General features: G+C 34.4%; 2 protein-coding genes across 2 annotated transcripts; one reads left to right on the top strand and one right to left on the bottom strand.

Moving 5' to 3' along the window:
• Nucleotides 1-5011: 5011 nt before the first annotated feature.
• On the top strand, nucleotides 5012-9887 carry LOC130648704 (uncharacterized). The gene is made up of 3 exons (XM_057454770.1): nucleotides 5012-5956; nucleotides 6157-6255; nucleotides 6365-9887. Exons 1-3 carry the CDS (start codon nucleotides 5635-5637, stop codon nucleotides 7423-7425), a joined length of 1482 nt encoding a protein of 493 aa, XP_057310753.1. The 5' UTR covers nucleotides 5012-5634; the 3' UTR covers nucleotides 7426-9887.
• On the bottom strand, nucleotides 8162-12697 carry LOC130648703 (uncharacterized). The gene is made up of 5 exons (XM_057454769.1): nucleotides 9961-12697; nucleotides 9726-9887; nucleotides 9368-9553; nucleotides 9036-9171; nucleotides 8162-8934 (listed from the first exon to the last, which is right to left on the bottom strand). Exons 1-5 carry the CDS (start codon nucleotides 11848-11850, stop codon nucleotides 8639-8641), a joined length of 2670 nt encoding a protein of 889 aa, XP_057310752.1. The 5' UTR covers nucleotides 11851-12697; the 3' UTR covers nucleotides 8162-8638.
• Nucleotides 12698-25108: the final 12411 nt, after the last annotated feature.

The raw sequence follows: 25108 nt of genomic DNA, 5'->3' as shown, positions 1-25108 counted from the left end.
TAGGAACAAGCTAACTTTAGCAAAACAAAGTATGTATGCTAAGAAAATAGAGCCGTAGTCACGTGAAAAAGGTTTACAATACAGCAATCTGCACTGAAGTATCTTGTCTACAGGAACGGTGGATGTAAATAAAATTGGGAAGAAGAAGAAGAAGAAGAAGAAGGTGCAAGCCAGGTGTTTGCTGGTTTGTGATAAATGCCCACTAATGCCCGGCTTCAATGTATCAGAATGGTTGTTGGTTGCAATTAAGTGGTAGTTGTCATTGAGTAATACCTCATCGGTTGGTAGAAAATTTGAAGGGTGGATTGGTGAGTTGGAACATTTAATGAGCAAAATATTTAAAAAAATTGACTTCACTATTAGAGATAAAAAGGTGGATTCAGATGGCAATTAAGACTAGAGTCTCGAAAAGATTGTTAATACTGGCAGGATAGAGTTTGCATAACACATATAACCTTTATTTATTATGCCGACGTCCACTCTTAATAAAAGACATTAAAGAATGAGAAACTTCTTAAAAGATGAACGCTATAAAAGATTATGTTAAAAACAATCCATTGAAACACAGCAATTGCATACCGCCAAAGAAGAACTTGACTTAAGGTGGAAATTAGTTGAAAAATGGAAAAATCAGATAATGATTCCAAGGAGGCTATGTCGAAAATGGCACAGAGTATCGAAAGTGTTGGTTTTGTAATTTGTTAAATGCGATGATTAATCCAAAAAAACTGCTCATGAATTACAATATGTTTCCAAATATGGTTAATTATGAAGATCACCAAGGGAGAAGGTCGAGCGCGGTACAAATCAAGGTGTCAATGATATACTTGAGCAACCTTTGAGAAGTTATCATTGGGAAAACCAGCAGATATTAAATGTTTTTTTTATTGCCTTATCAGCCACTACCCTCAAGAAACTTTTAAAAAGACGTATTGCTGTTGACAAATTTTGTTATGAACTTTAGTTTGCACTTTCATTGAAAATATACATGGTTACGATTGCACATAATTAGAAATATGTACCTTAAGGGAACTAATTTTGGCTAGAACCAAATTCGCTTGTCAAAATTAAAAAAATGACAACTCGCTAAAATTAGTGCTCGCCAAAAAAGTGCCCTTAAGGTACATAGTTTATATATGAAAACCCGAAAATTCATAAACAAACATAAGCATAATGTTTAAATTATGCTTTGCAGCAATCATATTCAAATCTTTGATTTCTTACTAATGAAATATAAAACTTTCTTCTTAAGCAACTGTATTAAATTTAAAATAATATGGTACACACAATCCTAAGTTGCATCATGTACTTTCTTTTGTAATTTTGATGGAACTTATGTTCAAGGACAAAGATAAGTTTTTATCATATTTATTTTAAAACTTTGTAACAATGTTAAACATCAGTCGAAGAACTTTTTAAAAATACGTCTGCATTTTTTACCAGTAGCATCATTGCTTGTAGCATCATTGCTTCACTCCTGGCAGTAGGAATAACTTCAATTTGATGTCTGTTGTGTTCGTGTAACGCTGCAGCAATTGTCTCATCTGTTTTTTTGTTAACTTTACAGAAATTGTGAACTCGGCGACGTTAAGGCGGGGTCTGCAAAATACACACTTTTTTAAATTGATTTTTTGCTGACCTTGAAGCTTTGTTGTGTTGTTTCAACAAACCGCTGTACCCAACTCGAATTATATTTGGTCAGTAGAACTCTTCGATCTTCAAAAAATGTAGGTACATAAGAGAGCATATAGAAGAAATTCCTAAATTTTAAAGTTTTTTCTTCCAAAATTTGGTTATTTTTAATGTTGTGACTGCTTTCGTGCTGATAAACGGTTTTCTATTTTAGTTGCGACATATGTCATGTAAGAAATGTTAAAAGTAATGTTTTTGCTAAGTATTTCAACAATTTGTTTGACTTATTTAGTAAAATTCAGCTAGCCCCAAGCAACTCTTTTTACCTCTGTTCTCCAAAACCAGTTTATTGCCGCCATTACCTGGTCTGCATTTTCTGGGTGAGCAGAAGGTCGTGGTAGCCATATTGAACTTTGCGGGATTTGTCCTAGCTAATTGAAAAATCAGTCAAAGCTATATCGCCAGCTGTGTATAATTTTATTTTTAAGAAATTAGCCAAAAGTTAGTTCAGTTATAGACTGTTATAGCAATAAACATCATAGAACATTTTGCTATAGCTCTTCCTCTAGACAGGATCCCCTAGGTTCACAAGCGAAAGCTCTTTATAACCAGAGTATTGCAGATTATGGTTAAATACATTAGCTACATTTTGTTGTGATGAAATAAAATGCTTTTGTGTAGAATCTCATTTCTGTTATTAAAATTAATGACTATATATGTGTTCTGAAGATAGAGCTGTATGCAATTTTCCCCTTTATGAAAGGTTCACTATACTAATGTCCTCAATACCTCTATAGCTATAGGTATATACAAGTTAATTATGATCTCTCATTTGCAATACTAATACCTTATTTTGTTGTTAGGAAATTAATTTTAGAGTAGTTTTTTAACATAATTTAAAGGAAATTAATGATAAACGAGAGTCATTAAATTATAGATACTAAAAAAATCAGTGTGCCTGAATCAATATAGAAAGGGTTGCGAAGCAGGGGGCAGAGTCTCCTATGTTCGCAAGCGAAAAATTGTGCACTGAAGACAATGTGAAGGTTCCTTCTAGTTGTTAGTTTTTTATCATTTATTTGATATTATTTCTATATTTTTAGGTTTATTTTCTTCTGTTGAGATAGAAGTTTCTTACTAGTAATTTAGTTGATTCTCTACTGTGACAGTGGAATGATTATAACAAAAGCTTCACATTTGTTAAAGTTTTATCATTTTTTGTCTGTGTTCAAGTTATTGGGGTTTGTCGTCCTTTGTAATAATATAATTTTAACCTTTTAGGCTTCGATTATGCATAAAGAATGAGGATTTCCCAGTACTAGTTCTTTCATTGGTAAAAAAAATGAACATAATTTAACATATATATATACACATAAAATTGCAGGGTATATATACATAGGGTTAGCTATTTTGATTGTTATGTAACAAGGGGAAGTGACTAGAAAATCTTATAAAGATTTTATGCCACTTTTTATCATTTTCAAGGAAATCCATTTGTTAAATTTTTAACCACTTTTTTGTTTTCTAGTTCAGTGTTAATAACTTATCCAATTTTAACCCTGCCAATACAAAATAAAAATTGTTAACGTGAAACACAACAGACATGAAACAGGCAAATTATTTGTTACGTCAGCAATAATTGAATTAATTATTGTAATTTTATGAGAATCTGCTTTAGTTATTTTGATTTTTTCACCTAAAAGTAAAATCTAAAATCGACACAGACAAATTTTTTCAACAAGCGCAAAGATTTCGTCAAAACTTTCTGCCGTTATTTGCAAGTAATTCTTAGTCTTTCTGCTTTTCTAAACGCAAAACAGAGATCCAAGTCTCATAAAGATGGAGTTGTGACCGCCTACTCCGCCTCCGCCTAACCAAATATATACTTTCTTTTTTTACTTTTTTACTTTTTTTGAGACAACTGCAGTTATTACAGCAGTTGTGCAAGTCCTTGTCACTCAAGTTGATAAAGAAAAAGAAGTGAAAGTAAAATTTGATGCACAATATATGATCGTGTAATACCAGTCCATATGATGAGACGAGCAGGTGGTTTATAATGATCATATATTACGTCATATAAAATTTGATCGTGGTAAAGCGGCTTTAGGCAACATTTTCCGTCCGAAACTAACTTTTATTCAGAGTTGTTGCTTTTTTATAAAATATCAAAATACAGTGTACGAATAAAACAGGTTGAGCAGTATATAGATTTTTTCCTTTAAGAAAATGTTTTGTAAAGCTCGGTTCCCACTGTGGTTTAAGTGTGTTTTAAGTATGTTTAAAATAAGATTTTAAAGTTAAAGCATAATGTGAACGTGTTCGTGTTTTAAAATTTTCGGCATAAAACCTGCTTAATCCACAGATAAAATAAAACCTTAGATCAAAAAATTTTGATACTGTGGTTTAAAGTTCAAAGGCGCCGACAAATGCCGAAGAAGTTTTCAACGATTTTAGGGCACATTTTGCGCATTTTCACGTTAAAGACAGAAAAGAGAATAAAAAATGGCAGAAAAAAAACTAAGTTTGGTACAGGAAGAGAATCTTAGCGAACTTATTCGCAAATATCCAGTGATTTTTTGATAAATCACAAAGGCTACAAAGAGAGAAATGCTACATGATTTTGCTTTTAAAACAGTGGGAATGCTCAGGTTTTATTTTAATTTTTAAAACACATTTAAAACTTTTTAGGTTTTATATTTAAACCCAAGTTAAACCACAGTGGGAACCAAGCTTAAATGTGTTCCGCATATTTTAGTGCGAAAATTTATTATTTTTTTACAGTATGCTGCAGATATTTTATATCAAAGTACAATTCTTGTAGAACTGCAACAATTACCTTTCTGAAAATTTCTGCTTTTTAAAGGATGTATTTTTAACATGCTTGATGCTGGTTCAAATCCAGTTCCTTTACATAAAAGGATAGCTCAATGGTAGAGCAAAGCATTATTAATTATTCTTTTTACTGTTATTTTATTATTAATAACAATTATTTATGCTTGGCGCAGGTTTAAATCCAGTTAGCTAATCTGTACGAAATAAAAGTAGCCTAATGATAAGTGCAATGCATGGTGTGCTTCTAAATTTTACTTTATAGTTAGTATATGAAAGAATTATGAAAGAATTTAGCACATTTTTTTACGGTGTAAGGATGAAGACCTATCAGGACAAAGCGCTTTTTTGATGTAAATTGCTAAATGTTCAGGCAACTTATTTTCAAGTTTTAGTTAATTTTTTTTACCTAATGCTCTCCTAGCTTTATTACTATTAGGCTAATCACGTTTTTATTAAATAAATAAATAAATTATTTGTTAACTTAAATTTGTACTGCACTTTTAATTTTCTTATGTTGTTTATTACCAAGATTTGAATTGTTTTTAGCAGCCATTTTCAAAGGTTGCACAGGGACGAAGTAGCTTTAATGTAGCCAATGCACATTTTGATTGGTTGCGAAAAAATAAACGCAGACATAAAATCGCCGGACAACGAATAAGAATCGGCTATTTCACCCAATAAGGTTTCAGTAATATCAGGGGCGGCAAAAAATAAATAATTTGGTAAAGGCGGGAAAATAAACACGGCGGTGCACAAGCGTTTTGGTGGCGTTCACTATAAAATGTCTGTCGTTGATCCGCTCTGCTGTGGCTTTGTTAAAATTGGAGCGTATGTTATTTTGACAAAAGACACGCCTTTAAAAAAACAAGATAATGAAAACAAAAAGGTATATAACGGACGTGTATTCAAGGAGGTTTAAAAAGAAGGAGAGAGAACTCTTTTATTTCTATTGAAATCATCCGTGTCTCATGTTTACTTTTCTCTATTGTTCTTACATCGAATTCTGTCAATCAAAATTTGAAATCTCGCGCTTAAATTAATAAATTAGCCGTTGTCTTTTGTTACTATTTGCATAAATTATGAGCCCGCGGCTATTTTTCTCTCAGCGGTAAATGCTTGTTAGTTGATAAATTTGTCGTTTTTACATATCATAAACAAGCAAGAAGCGAAATGGCAGGCGAAGACGTTAAAAATATAATAGAATTGGATGATGACTTTTTTGTGACGGAAGAAATGTTGTCAGATTTTACTGTTTACGAAAGTTGTGAGGTGGAAGTATCGTTTGTGGAAGATCTGTTGGAAGAAGAAAATGAAGTAGATGCTGGATATTTGGGTATTCCTCAAATAGTATTCGTTGATGAAGAAGATGTGGACATGGTGGTTGATAACAACAGTACCAAAAATGTGAAGTTTGTGTGCAGCAAGTGCAAAAAACAGTATTTTAAAGAAGCTTACTACAAGAAACATACTCTGATATGTAAAAAGCCAACAGGTAATGCTTCAGTTTAATAAAGTCATGTTTTCTTTAAAACACCATTAGCTAGCTAGCTATAATGTTTTGTTTTTTGACTCTGCATGTAGATTTCATAGAAAAGCTATTGTATTATCATCATTTGATATGCTTTTTGTTGTTGTTGTCTTGTTTTGTTATCACAACTGTGTTTTGATGTCAACTCTGTATTCCAATAATAGATCCAGAAACAACAACAGTGGCAAGAAAAACTCTTGATGACTCAAAAAATAAATCAACTACAACAATTTCCACAAAACAAGTTAAATCAAAATCGAATCGTAAGTATTCATTCATGAACTCTGAGAACATAAGGAATTTTTTTTTGCTATATATAGAGCAAAATATTGTGAACTGGTGGTATAAACCTTTTTTTTTGCACCCTTTTAGAATCTTTATCCATCACCGATCATGAGCTGCAGCAAGAAAAAATGAATTTTGTTCGTGATGCTATGGTTAAAATTTCAAAAGACCCAATCAATAACATTGTTGTGAAAGGATTCAAAACACCTGGAAATCGTGTCAAAGAATTAGCCAACTCAATTTTGAATGCTGGGAGTGATGTTTTGGACATTATTTCTGAAAATGTAGTGTGTCGCATATTTAAAGAATTGCAAAAATCTAACCTACTGACTGGTTCAGGAAAAGAATCTCTTTGGAGAAAAGTGCATGAACTTGCACAAGACGATAAATTCAGACAACATTGGAAACATGTATTACCTAAAAGATACTGCATTGACAGTCAAGAATTCTCTATGTTGTTGCAGAAATTTGTTATGGAGTTAATAAAAATACTAGTAGCTCATGAAAACAAAAATCGACATGTCGAAAAAAGTCTTGACTTGAAACTCACAACTGAGGAACAAACTGTTCTGTATTATGTTTCAGGATACATAATTTTCTCGCTACGTAAAAAATACCAAAGATTAGCAGATTCGAAAAACAAAGTTGTTGCTGTGGCTGCATTGCAGTTTCTGAACTCATTGAAAGTTTCAGGTGATGATAAACTGCAGGTATATAGTTTTCTGGATTATACAAGATCTTGGGTGGACCAAGTCAGCAGAGGATACCTGATAAAAGTCAATGATGACATGTTTATTTTTTGCAGAAGAATTGAAAACGTTATTAGAAAAGTTTTAAATTTGAACATGTTGAAAAAATATAAAGGAGAAGATATACGGGAACTTTTCGAAAATGAACTTATGAAGGACTCTTTAATTGATCAAGCCTGGGTCATACTTTCACGGTATCTTGGAAATGAGAAGTTATCGAAAATTCTCAAAGCTCAGATCATTAAAAAATGGTGTGACATCAGAGCAAAAGCATATGTCACTGCATATATACAAGTAGTTCGACGCAAACTTGCTTCTCTAGCATCGGAGAAAAAAGAGAAGTTGACTGTAGTCTTATCTAAAAAAGGTGAACCAGCAATGAGAAAAAAACTTAACTAATTGTCATAACATTTTTACCTATAACTTGTTTTAATTTCTATATATCTTTTCCATGTATATAACTGTGTTTCTTAGTAAAATAATCATACCCTTATTATGTTTGTACTATTTTAAGGGTTTTTTTCGGATTGAGTAAGGATTCAATCTCGCTGAAGCTGTTTATTTTAAATCTAAATTTTTGCCAAGATTTGTGAACTTCACTCTCATTTCTTTTTTTTGTGCTACTTCTTTGTTCAGTTATGCACATTGGCAAGCGTTAAACTGAATAATGCTGCGAGATCAAAACTCTGCGCGCTTTGCTAGAAATTTAATAGATCATAAAAACGCGGAGAAATGGTCGATGGATAGGCTAATCAAGATGGTATGAAACAACATGCTTTTTATCAGCTGGAGGGACCCTGAAAAATAAGTTGCGCGTGCATAATTACCGACGCAAATATTCTTACGCGAGAATCGCTACTTAAAGCTGACCGCAACCTCGGACCTAGGATTGCCGCATCGGATGCTCTATGCCTGACTGTGGCCTGATGAAATCAACTCACTTTTTGATTATTCCATTTGATTAAATTTTTTGCAAACAAGTTTTATATCTCACACGGGTATCGAACTCTCTTTGCAAACAAGTTTTACATCTCACACGGGTATCGGGTATGTTTTATTGTGGTTTGTATACACCCTTACACCAAGAGGCCTTTGTCACGTTCTTTTTTTAAATCAACATAGTCCCGAATAGCGAATATTAATTTCGACACTCCTTCGCATGAATTCTTGTTGGGAATATAATGAAACTTGTCCCCAGGGTTGTTCTACATATCGCGAAGTGAGTATGTAAAAAAGCAAAACAAAACTGTAATATTTATTCACGTATGGCGGATCCATTCGAAATGAAGATAAAAGAAATTCCGTAATAGTTGTAATTTCCCGATGACATAAATAAAAATTACATAGCAATAATAAAGTAGCAATCCTAAATTTTTTTAATCTCAATTATTTTCTAAGATTTGATGTTTTCAAAAAAATGTTTCAAATCAAAGTCAAAATCGTACTCCACTAAAAATATTTGCAAAAGATGTGACTCAAAAGACAAGGCACTAATAACAAAACAACTTCTATGTTGAAAAAGCGTAATGGAAAAAATGTCTGACATACTCAGAAAAAATATAAATAAAATAGTCAAACAATCATGTTTCCAAAAGTATCAATATATAAATAACTATCTCTTTCTTTTCTGTGGAAGTTTCCTCATATCATTTACGTCTAGGTGAATCTGATTTTGATTACCACGTCGAGTGTTTCCACGTTGATCTCTGATCAACTCAGATTTCATAACAAGCAAAGAAAGTTCTTGTTGGCCAAATTGATAAAGTGTTGGGTTGTCACATGTACCACCACTTCGTCTTTGACGAGCGAAATGTTCCTCCAATGGATCTTGTGAGAATTTCTCGCTCAAAATCATCTTGACATTTGGACTCTGGAGAAGTAATTTGGTCAGTTCCACGAATGATTTCACTATGGACAAAGATAAAAAAAATATACATTTATAGAACAACACCGTTTGTCCATGAAACATTGCCTGGAACCACAATTGCAGAAAAATGTAGATTTTTTACCTGTTATTTTCCAACCATTTATCGTCTGTTTGCTCAATAACAATTTATTTTTTTCATCTTGGGATAAATTAGGTGTGTCATTGGCTTGTTCTTCCCACCTTCCCAGGTAATGTTCGAGGAATTCTTTCTCTAAAAACTGAATTTTACATGTTGATGTGAAAAAAATGAAAAATGAAAATGGAAATATTTGCACACCCTTTTACATGGAGATCAAGTTCTTTAGGACTGGTTTACAAATATGCAAAATGAACTTGAGCTTTTTGAGGGAAAAATGTTGTGTTTCTGAATTCCGTTACAAAATAATTGAATGTATTTCGAATGATACTACTAACCTCAAAACGCCAATCGTTAACATCTCTATATGCTGCAAGAGCTATTTTTCCGCCACGATCTTGATTAATTGAAGATACATTCAAGCAATCAAAAACTTGGTCAAACATACGCACAAACTTTATTGTACTTTTCGTATAATGCAGCCCCTGAACCTCAAGTGCATCAGCAGTTGTTTTACTCAAAACCTAAATGCAAAATCATAATTTACATGAGCAATGATAAACACATTATCAGAAGTATATCATTATTTGCAACTCCCACAAAATAATCAAACTGTGAATCCACTATCACTCAGAAAACACTAATACAAACAAGCAGACAAATAAATAATAAAAAAAGAAAAGAAAAATATCTCACTTGGGTAGCCAACTTAACTTGCATCCTCAACCTTGGAGTTAACTTTATGTGATCCTCTTTTAGTTTATAAAGTTTCCTTAATCCAGGTGCTGCTCCATGTAAATTCAGATCCCATTCATAAACATTGACAAGATGGTTCCAGCTGATATCCATGTGATCGAGCTAATAAATAGAAAATTGATATATGTATACAGATATACTTTAAAATTGAAACAAACAAACAAAAAACACTTACAAAAAGATTGCGTGTATTATTGTTTCCATGAGAGTTCTCGAAACAGTTTCTCGTTGTTTTAATGAGATGAGGGACATCGGATATAAAAAAGATCTTTCTGTCCAATGATAATAAGTTGTTGGTCCAATATGTGTTACCAATATCAGGTGTCACCATAATTTTGTAAAACTTCCTATTGGGAGAAGCACCATCTGAAATAAATGCTCGAACATAAAAACCAATTGCCTCCAATACATATGTCGCCTCCCATACACATGGATAGAGCTGATCAGAGGTAAATCCCAATGATGCGAAATATCCAAAAGGATACACCAGAGATGAAACAATTCCTCGAACCATAAACACTATCACATAGGAAGCAAAGTGACGATCATTCTCTGATGATCCCTCAGCACGTTTTTGAAATTCAACTAACTCATCGTTAATATCCCCCATATCAGTGAAACCAACCAATTGTCCAGTTGACTGTCTGAACACCAAGTCAGCTTTTATTTTCATCTCATCATAAATAAGCGAAACGTTTTTTTGGTGATCATCCAGAGTTGCAATTTTACTATCCACTATTAATCTTTCAATGACATCTGGATTGAATCCACACATTGGATCAGTGAAGTTTATGTATTTTTTAAGTGTGTCAATATGTGGGAGTTTTAAAAAATTCAAATTCGGATTTCGCAAATGTTTATATGCTGCTGGTGAATGGTGGTATAAACTGAGGCACCACCTAATAATTAGTGGGTGCCATCTCATGCCATTAGGTGAACTTTTGGAAGCCATTTCTTTTTGTTGCTCCCATAACAACCACTGGGGACTGCCTTCGGGTATTTCAGGACATGTTTCCTCATTGCAAACAATATTTTTTATAAATTCGTGTTGCTCATCATCAACATGGATGCATTCTTTCTCAGTAATTTTTCTTACGCAAGATGATAATTGGGCAACTTTCTTTATTGCTCTCTGTTTTTCTCCCTGAGTATTGCGATATCTTTCCTCTAGTTCTTCTCTGGAAAGATATCGAATGTTTGTATGTGAGGAATCAAGCACAGAATCATCACTTTTCCGTCTACTTCTAACTTTTTTAACTGTTGGTTTAAAAGAATTGCACATACTACATACAGATGAAGGTTTTTCAGCTAAAAAATGACAGTTGGTATGGCGTATTGTTTTAAAATTGTCTTCATCAAATCTGACCATTTTATCGTCTTCAACAAAAGCTACTGGAAATGTTCCACTCTGATTCATGAATGGCTGTTCGAAATTACATCTCGACTTGATTACATCTTCATAACCTTGTAACCCCGTGCAAACACTGACTGACTTCCAGAATGACGAGAAAGTTGAAATATCATCATTTTTCAAAACACATGGCAGAGTTTTTGTTAGTTGTATTGTTTCTTTCTCCATAGGTTTCCCATATATGGAGAAATCCCAACCATTGCTGTTGTCTATACGTATTGTAAGCAAATGGTTTAATTCTTTTTCATTTTGACAAAGGGTATAGACACGTTTATAGTTATCCGATTTATCACATATACTAAAACCAACTTTCTTCATACTCACATCTAATTCCAGTATTTTTAAGCTGTCTTTTCTGTTTACAGCATAATTCATGCACACACAATTTTCATCCACATGAGGGTAAAATGATGCAGCAGTACCAATTATTTTTTTTGACGTTTTCATCTCATCTAATTTTCTTCTACATCCATTACAAGTAAATTTAGGAAATACACAAGGATCTTCTTGTTCACAATTTATTCCATATATAGATTGAAACACTTCACTGTAAATATCACAAGATTTAAAATTAACGTAATGTTTACTTTTCACAATTTTCTTCCCACACAATCTACATAGCTTTTGAATATACTCTGAATGTGAAGCAGACATGTTGACACAGCAAAATTCAAATATGAATACTTTATTTTTCAAAAAAACTTCATAAAAAACCCACAAAGGTGTCAAGGGAATTAAAAAAAAATGTGAACCACTTGCCAGCTGGTTATGTAACACCTAATAAAAAAACAATTATAAACTCAATTCAATATATATTCAAAACATACAGCTGGTGTGAGAGAAAGAAAGAATATACATAAACAGAAAATCTACTCCCACTGGGGAAAAAAGAAAAAAAGTTGCTTAAAACTTTTACCTAAATATACATAATTAGAACTAATAATTATTTTCTTTTGTTCCATGACAATGGAAAACATCACCGAGTGCTGCGACGTGCTGCGACACCCTACCGAGAATTCGTCTACTTCGAGAGTAAAAAAAACAATTTTATAAATAACCCCTCCTGACGAGACCTGCACAAAAACGTTAATCAACCCTTTAACTAACATTTTCCCAGGAGGGGACATACGAAATAGTTTATAAGTTGTAAAACTTTACGATCTCCCAAGGCAGCTTTTCGCACTTTGAAGGCACTTTACTCCTTCCGCGTCCTTATGGAAGTGGAAAAACAAACTTCACCCTCATTGAATCTTGTAGTTTAACTAAACTACATGTTTTCCTGCTCTTCCGCATTGCTGTAAGTGTGATTTTTAAGATTTATCTTTTCTCGTTAAAACACTCGTTTCAGAGTCGGTAGGTAAATATTGAGCCAAATCAGAGACACGGATCAGTTCAAAGGGGCGCCGAAACAATAAAAAATTGAATAGAAAATTTAAAGGGACGCCGCGAGTTCTCTCTCCTTCTTTTTAAACCTCCTTGGTGTATTCAAACACAAGTTCAACGAACTAAAAGAAAAATATAGTGAATTGCTGAGCGGAGTGGACTACAACACTTTTACACGCAACTTCCCTAAAATCGTTGAAAATGTACGAGGGTTAGCGAACGTCATACTTCTTTAAGAGAAAAGTTGCTAGAATGCTTCTCGCTTAAAACTTGGCTGAATTTATCAGTGGAGAAGAGAAAGACACACAGCCTTCAGAACTGTCTTGGTTGTCAAGAAAGTTTTAAACAGTTTTTGGCGTTATTTCCCGCGAAAAAAAACTCGTTTAAAATAAAAGCAGAGAGGAGCAGCTTATTCAGGGAAAAGGAAATGAAGGTTTGGCTGTTATATTTTATTTTTTAAGTAGACGTTTTGTATATATAATCTATACAAATTTACAAAGTATTTAAATAAATATATGTGAATTATTTGCTTTACGCGTAGAATCGAATGACAGAAGCTGTAAACGGACTTAATGACGAATTTGCATCAAGATTCGAGAGTTCGTTTACATCCCAGTTTGAAACAATGTTGCTGGAGAAAAAGGAGAGCGATAAACGATGTCTTTTGCGCACAGCGAAAAAAGATATTGAGCATCAGTGGGCGGAAACATCTGTTGAACGGTATGAAGTTTGTTGTTAATTTAGACCAAAATCAATAAGTACATAACAGTCGGCATACTTAATCTAAAATATAAATTAAGCAACATTAAAAAGTTTGTTTTTTGCCTGTTCTTTAGTGCTTATGGAGTACCTATCTCGTTACGAAACAGAGATAAACTGCGGTTGCATTTAAGCTTTGAAAGCAAAATCGATGCTGTAAAACGGACAAATGACAATGTCGCAAAAATTACACAGGTAAAGAATGCTGTTTCAATTGTCGGAATGATATTGTTCAGGTAATGATAATACCAATATCAATAAATTTATTGAATTTTCAAGGGCATTAAAAGACCTCATAGCCACACCGGACAGCTGGAAAACTTCGAGTGGAGCAAAAGCGAATGTTTGGAAGAAATCAACAATTATCCAGAAGGACATCAGATTAATTTTAGCGATTTAGCAAGACGACATAAATTAGTTAATAGTAATGGTCAGTCTCCCTTCGATTTTTAATTATTTTATAAAACTTGATGTGGTCTTGCATGAAAAAGGTTTACAATACAGCAAGCTGCACTGAAGTATCTTGTCTACAGGGACGGTGGATGTAAATAAAATTGGGATTAGGCTCCCAGAAGAAGGTGCTGAATACACTTTCTTGCTTATTACAAGCATGAGTACTGTCCAACTTGGACCTATAACTATTCACTGAGAAAATCTTAAAGAGAAAAAACAATCCTTCAATCACACACAATACGACACAAGACAGATGTTCTTATACAAAAACGTGGTTATCTATTTCCTTTTCAATAAATTGGTCTTGATAGCAGACATGAAAATTTGTGGTTTGTAACTCCATGTTTTTGAACGTCATGCTTGTAAGATCTTTTTATCATGTAGCAAGTTAACTTACCAATTTAGTATCTATATTCAGGTATTCAACCAAAAAACTGTGGGCAAGATTTAAAAGAACTGCTAATTAACAATGGATGCAATTTGACCAGGTTTCGAAACTGTGTAACAGCAAACCAACTTAGCACTGAATTTAATAAAGTGAGAAGAAAAAAACGGAAGTTAGTATTATTATACATCGGAATCACACATTTTTAGAAACTGCTAAAATCAATAATTCTAGTTCTTGTGTAGTCTATTTTTTAATCTAGCAGGTTTGCACAGCAACAATTTATTTAAAAGTGACACAATTTTTTTAGACTGGACATCCCTAACTTTAAGAACATGTCCTTTCCAGTGGAAACAACAAACAAAGAAGTTAATGAAAAACTAAAAGATAAAATAACCACAGGGGAATACTCACTTGGAGATCTGATTGTGCCACAGTCACCAAAGCAATTTTAAAAGAAGACAAGATAATACATGAAACTGTTGAGGTCAGTGGACGGAAAATGTCTTTAACAGAAATAAGAAAGGACATGTTGGAAAAGCATTTGGCATTTATGCGACTAAGATCTGATAAGGATTATGAAAACATGACAGAAGAAGAATTGATTCTTAACTTAAAAAGAATTAACGAGTTCAGTGAACAAATGCCTTCAGAAGAGTATGTACATACCTTGAAGTGTTTTGAAAGGAGGCGTCAATTGATGTTTTGGCATGATGAGTCATCTATAGCTAGCCACATGCTTGTTGCATGTATGTACGACCCTGCTTTATTTCTCACAGATGACGAGTATATGGAAAATACTAAAACAAAAATAAATGTGCAAGCTGTGATTGAAAAGCCGGAGTTTTACATTTTGGCCAGATGTCCTGCAACTGACCAGCAGCTTTTATATTCAAATGAACGCTGCAAAGATATCATAGAAATGAGGAAAAGTGTTGGACATGGTATAACTGATGTAATGAGATTTTTTAAGGGTGACAGTCCCGCAGCGGCATTTGAAGCTGGGCAGCAAAAAGGTGGCAATTGTTTTTGCCATTCATGCTCTGTACACGCTGAATGTGTTAGCAGTCTTGTACATACTTTTAAACAACAACATCTGTCCTTGCAAGATCGGGTCGGTCATGCTTTATCTTCTGTCGAATCATGTAATAAACTTAAAAGTGGAGCAGTAAAGTTACACAATGGAATGAAGAAGCATGAGCTGATAAACGAACTTCATGAACGAAAAATAAAGTTCTCCTGTGATCTCCCTACAAAGAAGTTAAACAACTTGCTTCAAGAGGAAATGCATGGAATTCAAAGGTTGCCAGCCCTCATGTTTGGGAAGTCCCATAGATCTTTGAGTGAGCTCAACCTTGAGGGATACGAGATATTAAATAATGAACCTTTGCATGATGTGTCAAACTACATTAAAAATATCTACTGTGAGCTTCCACATCATGTAGGTGCAAAGAAGAAGACTTTATTAGAAATAATTGAGGCTTCGTTTAATAACAAGGAAGCAAAAAATGCCTCTGATTACAAAAGAAGCCTGCTGATCGTAACAAATTGAGCATTAAAAAATTTAGAAGGTAAATATTTACTATATTTCTAAATTAGGGCTACAGTATTATTATCTGAAGATTTAGTTGCACCTGAATATGGGACCAAAATAAACATTACAAATATAACTTACACCAATGTATAAACTAGTCTTTTCTTGTTATTAGGCCACTTTGCATTGAAACTGCTGATCTCACTTTCAAAGATCCAGGAAATATTGTACTTGCTAGCAAATAGAAGAAGTATGCCAAGTATTCTGCATTTGATAATTGCAACACACCACCACGCCATGTTGATAAAACTCCATATCCGTGGTAAATTAACATCACTGACACAGAGGAAATTTTTTGGTGTGTATTACCATTCAATTATCAGACATTCTGGCACACAGCTACGTCTTGTTTCTGGTCGTACAGCCAACACTGAAAAAGAAGAGACTAGTTTTAATTCCATCAAGACGGTAACTAAACTTACATCAAATAACCATCCAGAAAACATCATATGTAATGCCCTGATCAGAATGCAAGCCGCAATAAAATTAGGTGCAGGCCAAAATGCAGTGAGCAAAGATAAATCATTTGAGGAACTTTCCCAAAGAATACAGAGACATTCAACAGGTAGGTTCTATATTTTACCCAATGTGCTATCGATATTTTGCGTTTTGACTTTATACTTTGTTTTTTGATTTGATATATAAAAAAGATTAGAACAGAACGTCCTTTCAATCAACTAATCAACTGCCATGAAATGATGGTGAAATTAAAATTGACGTCGCCCTAATTTTTAGATTGCTATGGCTGAAGTATTTACATTAATGAAGAAAACAGCAACAGTTCTATTATTTATAAAAAATATAAAATGCGTTTCTTTGCTTAATATTATTGTGTAGTATTTTTATAACAGGGACCGTGATACCATTCTTTTGGATAGAGAAATATCCAAATGATCATGAATGCTTTTTAAAAAGAATAGCTGACTTTCTATTGGATTCAGTAAAAAGTCACACCTTTCTATTCTTGCGGTCGGATTCGCGTCATAGTACTGGTTGAACCAATCATGGGCCAGTATTCACATTAAGCAGCCATTATGAAATGGTGTATAAATACCGTAATCGTAATGTTTTTGTGGCGAAACCTTTATAAATACAATACTGGATTTTTCCAGGAATTCTTTTTTTTTTTTAGTCAAATCTTTAATACTGGATTTTTCCAGGAATTCTTTTTTTTTTTAGTCAAATGTTTAATACTAGTCGGTGGCCGTTGGAAAAATCCACGGGTTCGCCCGTCCTTTTTATACAGCATTGCACGCGTGTCGCTACTTGCGGTACCATTTTGCGTGACAGACAGAAGTATACGGGTATTATAATATAGATGTTTTAGATACTGCTTAATTTTTGCCATTTCGTGACATTTTAACGCCGTTTTGCTTGTAAATTCTGTTTACTTAAGATTTCTATTGTGAAGGTTTGACTGTGAAAAGCCCACTTTGTACCCCATCGGAGAGCAACGAAGGAGAACGTTCCGACCGCAAGAATATATTTAACTTTTGTCTGCAAACAAAAAAATAAAATATATATTATTATAGTTATAATTTGTTTACCTGTCCACTTGAAAGAGAAAAGTGGCGTAAAGGTTGAAATAATTTTTTTAGCATTAATAGATATAGCTAGAGACTCAAAATAATATTTTGAATAGGCTGGTCAACAGCTTACACAAAATGGCCCATTTTACATTTCTTATATAATAGCTAGCTAGCTACTATCCATTGAATTTTTACCTTAAATCCACATCTTCCTGGATAATTCATTCTAGGGGATAATCAAGACATTAAAATACCAATCTTAGAATGCTCTCTTAGAACAAAAATCTTCACAATGAGGAAAAGCCAATATCAGCAAATAAAAATCATTTTGCTAGCTAGGTAGCTATATACTCAATAAAACTGTAATATTCCAAAAGTTTATTTATCAATAATATTAATAAAGAACTGACTTACCATTTATTTGTTTGTATAACTCTTCTCCCCTCTTTAAATCTTTAAATGTGAACCAACAATCAACAATGATGACTGTCAGGGCAAAGCTTTATATCAAATTCAAAAATGCCACGAGGCCGCGCAACATGACTATTTTAGTTGAAAAACGCGGACCAGATAGCGCGTAACAACATTACTCGCCATAGTGTAAAATTGTAGGAGGCGAGTTAAAAATACCGCAGCATTCAGAATGCGCCTTAACGTCGCCGAGGAAAGTGTTGGTTTTGTAATTTGTTAAATGCGATGATTAATCCAAAAAAACTGCTCATGAATTACAATATGTTTCCAAAAATGGTTAATTATGAAGATCACCAAGGGAGAAGGTCGAGCGCGGTACAAATTAAGGTGTCAATGATATACTTGAGCAACCTTTGAGAAGTTATCATTGGGAAAACCAGCAGATATTGAATGTTTTTTTTATTGCCTTATCAGCCACTACCCTCAAGAAACTTTTAAAGACGTATTGCTGTTGACAAATTTTGTTATGAACTTTAGTTTGCACTTTCATTGAAAATATACATGGTTACGATTGCACATAATTAGAAATATGTACCTTAAGGGAACTAATTTTGGCTAGAACCAAATTCGCTTGTCAAAATTAAAAAAATGACAACTCGCTAAAATTAGTTGCTCGCCAAAAAAGTGCCCTTAAGGTACATAGTTTATATATGAAAACCCGAAAATTCATAAACAAACATAAGCATAATGTTTAAATTATGCTTTGCAGCCATCATATTCAAATCTTTGATTTCTTACTAATGAAATATAAAACTTTCTTCTTAAGCAACTGTATTAAATTTAAAAAAATATGGTACACACAATCCTAAGTTGCATCATGTACTTTCTTTTGTAATTTTGATGGAACTTATGTTCAAGGACAAAGATAAGTTTTTATCATATTTATTTTAAAACTTTGTAACAATGTTAAACATCAGTCGAAGAACTTTTTAAAAATACGTCTGCATTTTTTACCAGTAGCATCATTGCTTGTACTCCTGGCAGTAGGAATAACTTTAATTTGATGTCTGTTGTGTTCGTGTAACGCTGCAGCAATTGTCTCATCTGTTTTTTTGTTAACTTTACAGAAATTTTAAAGGATGAAATCAATAAATTGTGAAGGATGAAACATGCGTAAATTATAATGAGGGATGAGAAGATTTTGAACATTGCAGCAAGGCACAATGAAATACTCAACCTGTTAAGTTTTAGGGTTGAATCATAGAGGTTTTGTTCCTCCAAGGTTATTGCCAAAAAGACAGTTAAACTTGCTTTTCGCAGGATACACAATATCAGTGAAAAAAAAAGAAAGAAAAAAACACACAAAACAACAACAACACAGATTGCACAATCCCAACCTTGATACCAAACGGTTTCGCACCAAAGCCTCAACCAAGGGGTGTCAGGATTCCAGGCGGGCACCTCTAGTCCGAGGTCCACTAAGTGGTCATCAGGAGGCCCTGGAATCCTCTTCTGTCATCAAATGTTGTTTAATCCGTGCAATCTATTGACATACAAAACAAGGGTTGACTGGGGTAGTAAGTGGCGTCGTCACACCCAAAGACAAGACTTGTAGGAACCTGTAAAAAGGGAACTACGCAACGGTGGGCCTTAAGAAAGCACTACGCGTAAAGTATCATGCTTAGGAAGCCAGACAATTTAGATAGGGGGAGATCGAGGATGGCCAATGTCAAGAAGAATGAAAATTACAAAGTGCACGCACAATGATAAACTCGACCAATGAAGGAACATTATATGTCACTAAAAAAGGTCTAACATGACAATAACATATTTGACAAACGCATGCATATTTTCAATGCAGATAAATCCGGAATAAACCTGAATGTTAACTCTGCTAAAGTCGTCTTTAATGGGATAAATTTTCGCGGGGATTAATTTTCGCGCATTTCGCGGATTTGGGTAATATCCGCGAATATATGTCCCGGGGTCCTATTGAAGCGTTATATGCAAAGTCACCCAATGGATACATGGATGGTGAACTGTTCTTGTCAGGGATGAAAAAGTTATTTATTCCATATACAGCACAACATAGACCAACATTACTAATTATTGATGGGCATGTTTCTCATATAACAATCGATGTGATAGACATAGCGAGAGAGAACAATATCATTCTGTATTGTCTCCACCACATACCACCACCTTGGACGTTGGGCTTTCGGCCCGTGAAACAATATTTTGCAAAACTGACATGGAACATTAAGTAAGAACCTTATAAAGCAAACGTCACCGCTGCCTTTCGTGAAGCATTCAAATCCGCAATGCACTTCGCAACCACGAGTAATTCCTTTCAGAAGTGTGGCATGTATCCATACAATTCTGATGCGGTTCCTCGCCATTTATTAATGACATGTCAACACCATTATATCAAGCAACTTCTACACCAAACTCTTCTGACCTCTCCATTGCTTCGGTTGTTCACGCCGCGTTCACGCCATCTCCAATTACAACACTGGGAACCCATTGTCTACTACGCTATCTACAATTACTCCCGCCAAAGTTATGCCAGCTTAAGTGGCGACGACCAGGGGGCATCTGAAAATAAGCATGAAATTTCATTTTTTTATTTTACCTGTCCATGACCCGAACAAAAAGCCGTGAAACCCTCACATATGTACAAAATCTAGAGTTTTGACATCGGATGAACACTAAAAAGATGCTTCTTGCTAAACGCAAAAAAAAAAAAAGTTTGTTTAGCAAAGGAAATAAAGCAAAGGAAAGGAAGCACAACAAAAACCGCGTCACAAGAGATCCAACAAAAGAAAACGACCCACAAAGATTGACTACAGGAAGCTTGCAGAAAAGGAAACATCATCCAGTGAAGTGTTTAAAGAAAGTCAAGACAGCTCGAGTGACAATAACTTAAGGGACGAATCTGCCGATGACGTTTTCTGTGGATTTTTTGTGAGATGTGCGATCGATGGTTTCACGTTATGTGAAGAAGCGACACCCGGAGGCATGGATCGGAAAAAATATGTTTGCTATTTATGCCAATACCAATGATTCCGGCAGTAACAGGGGTTCTCAGGCAAAAACACATATATTTATGATTTTATGCCAATTTACACCCTATTTTTATGCTATTTTATGCTAATTACTTACTTCTAACTTTATGCCATTTGTTATGAAAACTTAGCTGATTTTTTGCCAATGCTTAATTTTTACTAATTTCTTACAGATTTGACTAGTTTTCTACATAAACTGGGATAGCCCTTGGAAAACAGGGTACACATAAAAGGTGCTTTGAATTTTGACAGTCTATATTGTTACCACCAAGGTTCATTGCTAAACAATGGGCTAAATCAATCAAGTCTAAGGGTTGAGCCCTAAAATTCGCTTCTGGTTTTTATCAACTATTTGCAAAGCTTGTCACATTTCTGCCTTCGTTACAAAATTTTCTAGGCTTAGAAATAAACTGCCTTGACTAAGACTTAACCTGTACTAACCTTCAAAAAAGTTTTTCTACTCTCTTCTCGACTTAAACAATTGCTATATAAAACTCTGGGAAATGTCATAAGAAATGCTAAGTAAAGAGCAAACAAAATTAAAAATAACTGCTTGGTCCTCCAATTCTGTGAAACCTTAAATGATGAAAAAGGTTTACAATACAGCAAGCTGCACTGAAGTATCTTGTCTACAGGGACGGTGGATGTAAATAAAATTGGGATTAGGCTGCCAAAAGAAGGTGCTGAATACACTTTTTTGCTTATTACAAGCATGAGTACTGCCCAACTTGGACCTATAACTATTCTCTGAAAAAATCTTCAAAACAATCCTTCAATCACAAACAATACGACATAAGACAGAGCTAATAACATAAACGGACTGGTTACAGAACAAACACAAATAGAAAAAATGTATGTCTCAAAAATATATAATATAAAAAAGAATTAAATAAAAACCCTCCTGTGCGCCAGAGCTTGTGACTCTGGCTGTAGCTTTCCACATGTGTTACAGGGCCCAACACTGAGCCTTACACAGGAGGTTGTCATGACAGGACCAGCCTGTACATATTTTTTGTTAAGGACAGCAGGGTTGTCAAGCCTGAAGACCAAGTTAGTAAACTTGGACACCTTACTGAACTGGGGTAATAAGTGGGGTCGTTACACCCAAAGACAAGCTGAAAACAAACCCCTTGCTAAGCTTCTTTAAGTTACCAGAGAAGAGTGAGCTGAACTCTTTACCCTTTGGGTGTTGACGGTAAACTGGTTCGAATAAACTAGCTGGGGTAATACAAAATCGCTCGGATTTACCTTTTCCTCCCCCATGACCCTGGAAGTACAGGTCTTACAAAAGTAATAATAAATATAAAGGAAAGAAAGAAAAAGCGGATCAACAGCGAACGTAACAAAGAATATAACATGAATTGTTGTTGAGAATAGGTGGAGAGCATTTGCAAACCGCTCTATCGTTGCAGGGGTACCAAGAATTTGTGGCAGGATCCTTAACATAAGCCCAATACTGACCTGCGGTCAACGTACCGGAGTGATTAATTGCTGCTAACAATGAATCGTTCTGATTAAACATTGTATCCGTATCACTGACGAGAGGTAGTTGCAGGAGAGAATCACGTAAAGAAACACATTCAACAACTTTGTTGTCTTTCACCAGATATTCACCATGTTTCAAAAACGTTTTGAGATGCAGGAATAAGATTTCACTCCTCCTGATTTGCGTCATCCTATCTATTTTAAATGGGTGGATTCTAGTTGATCATGAGATAAGACAGCAAGCTGTGATGACGAAATGTAAAAATAGGTAGTTTAATAAAAAAGGTCACTCTAGTTCCATTAGAGTCATCAGAAAGCAAGATAACGTGTTTTTTAAATTGCACGAGTTGAAGCAAGCATCAGAGCTTTATTGGATGATAGTACATGCCGGTCTGGTTAATTAGTCCACTATTTTTTTTCTTCGTCATATCCCCTGAGTGTACCCCAACAGATAGCGCTACGATAATAAAAGTTTGAAATAACCAATATATCGACGATATGGATATAAAGAGGTTAAATTTGTTTGTTTTTTACGGAATTGGCGGATTACACGCTATCCTCCACGCCAAGGGTTTCATAGCTATTTCTATTGGTTTGCCTCTGTAAAGAGCAGTTAAGAAAATAATAAACTCTCAATTTTCCAGGTTACACACAGATATAAGAAAATAATTTACAAAAAGATGGCTAGCCACCGCAATGATGAACTCAACCTGTTAGGTCTTTGGAAATAAGCTGCGGTTGTACTCCTCTAGAGAAAATGCCTCTAAAAGGACAATTCTCTCTTTTTTCAAGGAATTAATTTTAAAAAATAAAAAGGAAACACATTTGAAAAGCTAAACAGAACTTTAACCAAGGGCAGGTAGGTTTCGACCCATATTTCTGAACCTACGTACCCTGGATGTCTAGCTGGGTCACCTCGAAGAGATCCGCGGACGGTCATCAGCAGAAAGTAGATATCCCTATCTTGGTAAAGTAAACCTTAACTTCTTTTTGTTTAACTGTGTTATTCTTTGTTTTTAACTCAAGTAATAAGTGGAGTCGTTACTTTCCAAAGACAAGATCATGTGTGATCAAACCCCCCTGCTAATATTATTTTTTTCTTGACTGGGATAAATGCCTTATTTTTTATGTCATATTTAAAAAGCCACTGGAGAATTTCTCAACATATACCACTCCGTCCACACTTGGATAGAGCTATGGATGTGAGACCTGAACCGAAAAACATACCAAAAATTTACTCGCCCTGGAAGGGAGAGCCATAAGGAACAAACTGTCACATCAACCCTAACATCAAATTGCAGGCAGGTTGGTTGGTCTAGTACCTGCTAATCTTGGCAGTATTTTTGATTTCGTTAGGGTCTTTGTTTGCTACTACTGAATAAGGGATGATAATTAGTATGTATTGCATTATTTTTTAGCATTGCAACTGGGGAGCCTGAAGTTAGCAAATAGCCTGCAGCTAACACAATATACCGATAGAACCCTTGGGGTTTTAATAAACGTGGTGGTAGTGCTATTATTCCTTGCTACTATAAAATGGAGGTAGCCACTGGAAAGGTCGATTATGTTAAGGAACGACTTAACAAATTTTTTGATAATTTCAAGGGAACAGAGACTCTATCAATTGAAGATTAGCCTCATTCTAGCTAAATCAAAACCAACTGATGTATATTTACATGTAAATGTGTAATAAAATCATGGGAGAATAGGAGTATCTACATTGCAATGCAGATATAACTATCCTTTTAAGACAGAGATGTTAATGAAAAAAGGAGGTTTCTCTCCAAAGAATAAGAAGCAACTGGAAAACTTCTGTATTATAGATCTGGTGCGGGCCAAACTTTAAGGAGGACGCCATCACCCTTTCCTCTTCCGAACAAGAGTTAAATGACCTAGAATCAAATGACGAAACTACAAAAGAAGAGGTTATAGTTTATGATGAAAATTTGCAACCTGTAAATTTACAAGCAAATAAAACGAAGAGACGCGTTGACGTAACCAGTAATATTCCTTTTGAAAAAATCAGAGGAAATAGAGGTAAGTACACAAACTTTAAATAAATTTTGTATATCATTGCATCTGTTTCGTTCTCTCTTTTCTTGTACATTAAAGTGGTAAGTATGAAGAATGCTCAAAAAGGAGGGCTGGAAAACGGTATAATCACATTAAAGGTTTCCAGAGAAAGATCAGCGAATACAAAACTGTAACTGGCAATGATGCCTTTGTAGAATTACATCTGAACAAAAAATTCAAGGAAATAACAAGATTTGCCACATCAAGAGCGCATTATTTCCTCCTTAGTAAGCACTTCAACTTCTGAAGCTAGTGCTAGTGTAAGTGTACCGATGTGCCAGGAAACGAAACAGAGATATCTCAACAACCTGTTACGTCTACACCATCGGTTGGCTGAAGAAAAAGACATAGGACAGTAGACAGAAACACCTGTTCTAAATGCTTTATTGTCCATGGCAGTCGCATGGCCAGCAAATTTGATTCAATGTGAATCAACTGTCGCCGCCGGTGTGTCCATAGGATTCATGCTAAATGCTTGGGGATATTTGTGAAATCAGAAAGTGTACAGATAATTTCGACCTTATTTAAATATTTTTTCCAAGTTACAACCCTAAAAAAGTTCCGCAAGTAACAGGAAATGAACAAACAGGTTCACATTTCACATTTCGTTTTACATTAGCTTATAGTTTTTTAACTATTTATATATTGTTACTATCTAAAAAAATACTACGCTAGGTGTGTCTGTCTGTCTGTGACAGGCAAAGTGGATGTCTTCATTTTCCGTTGATGTTGCCGAAAAATGCATGTATAATATGTTAAATGTTTACCAGTATAT

This window comes from Hydractinia symbiolongicarpus, chromosome 7 (assembly GCF_029227915.1).
Source record: "Hydractinia symbiolongicarpus strain clone_291-10 chromosome 7, HSymV2.1, whole genome shotgun sequence".
Lineage (NCBI taxonomy): Eukaryota > Metazoa > Cnidaria > Hydrozoa > Anthoathecata > Hydractiniidae > Hydractinia > Hydractinia symbiolongicarpus.
This window is presented reverse-complemented; position numbering and strand designations above follow the sequence as displayed.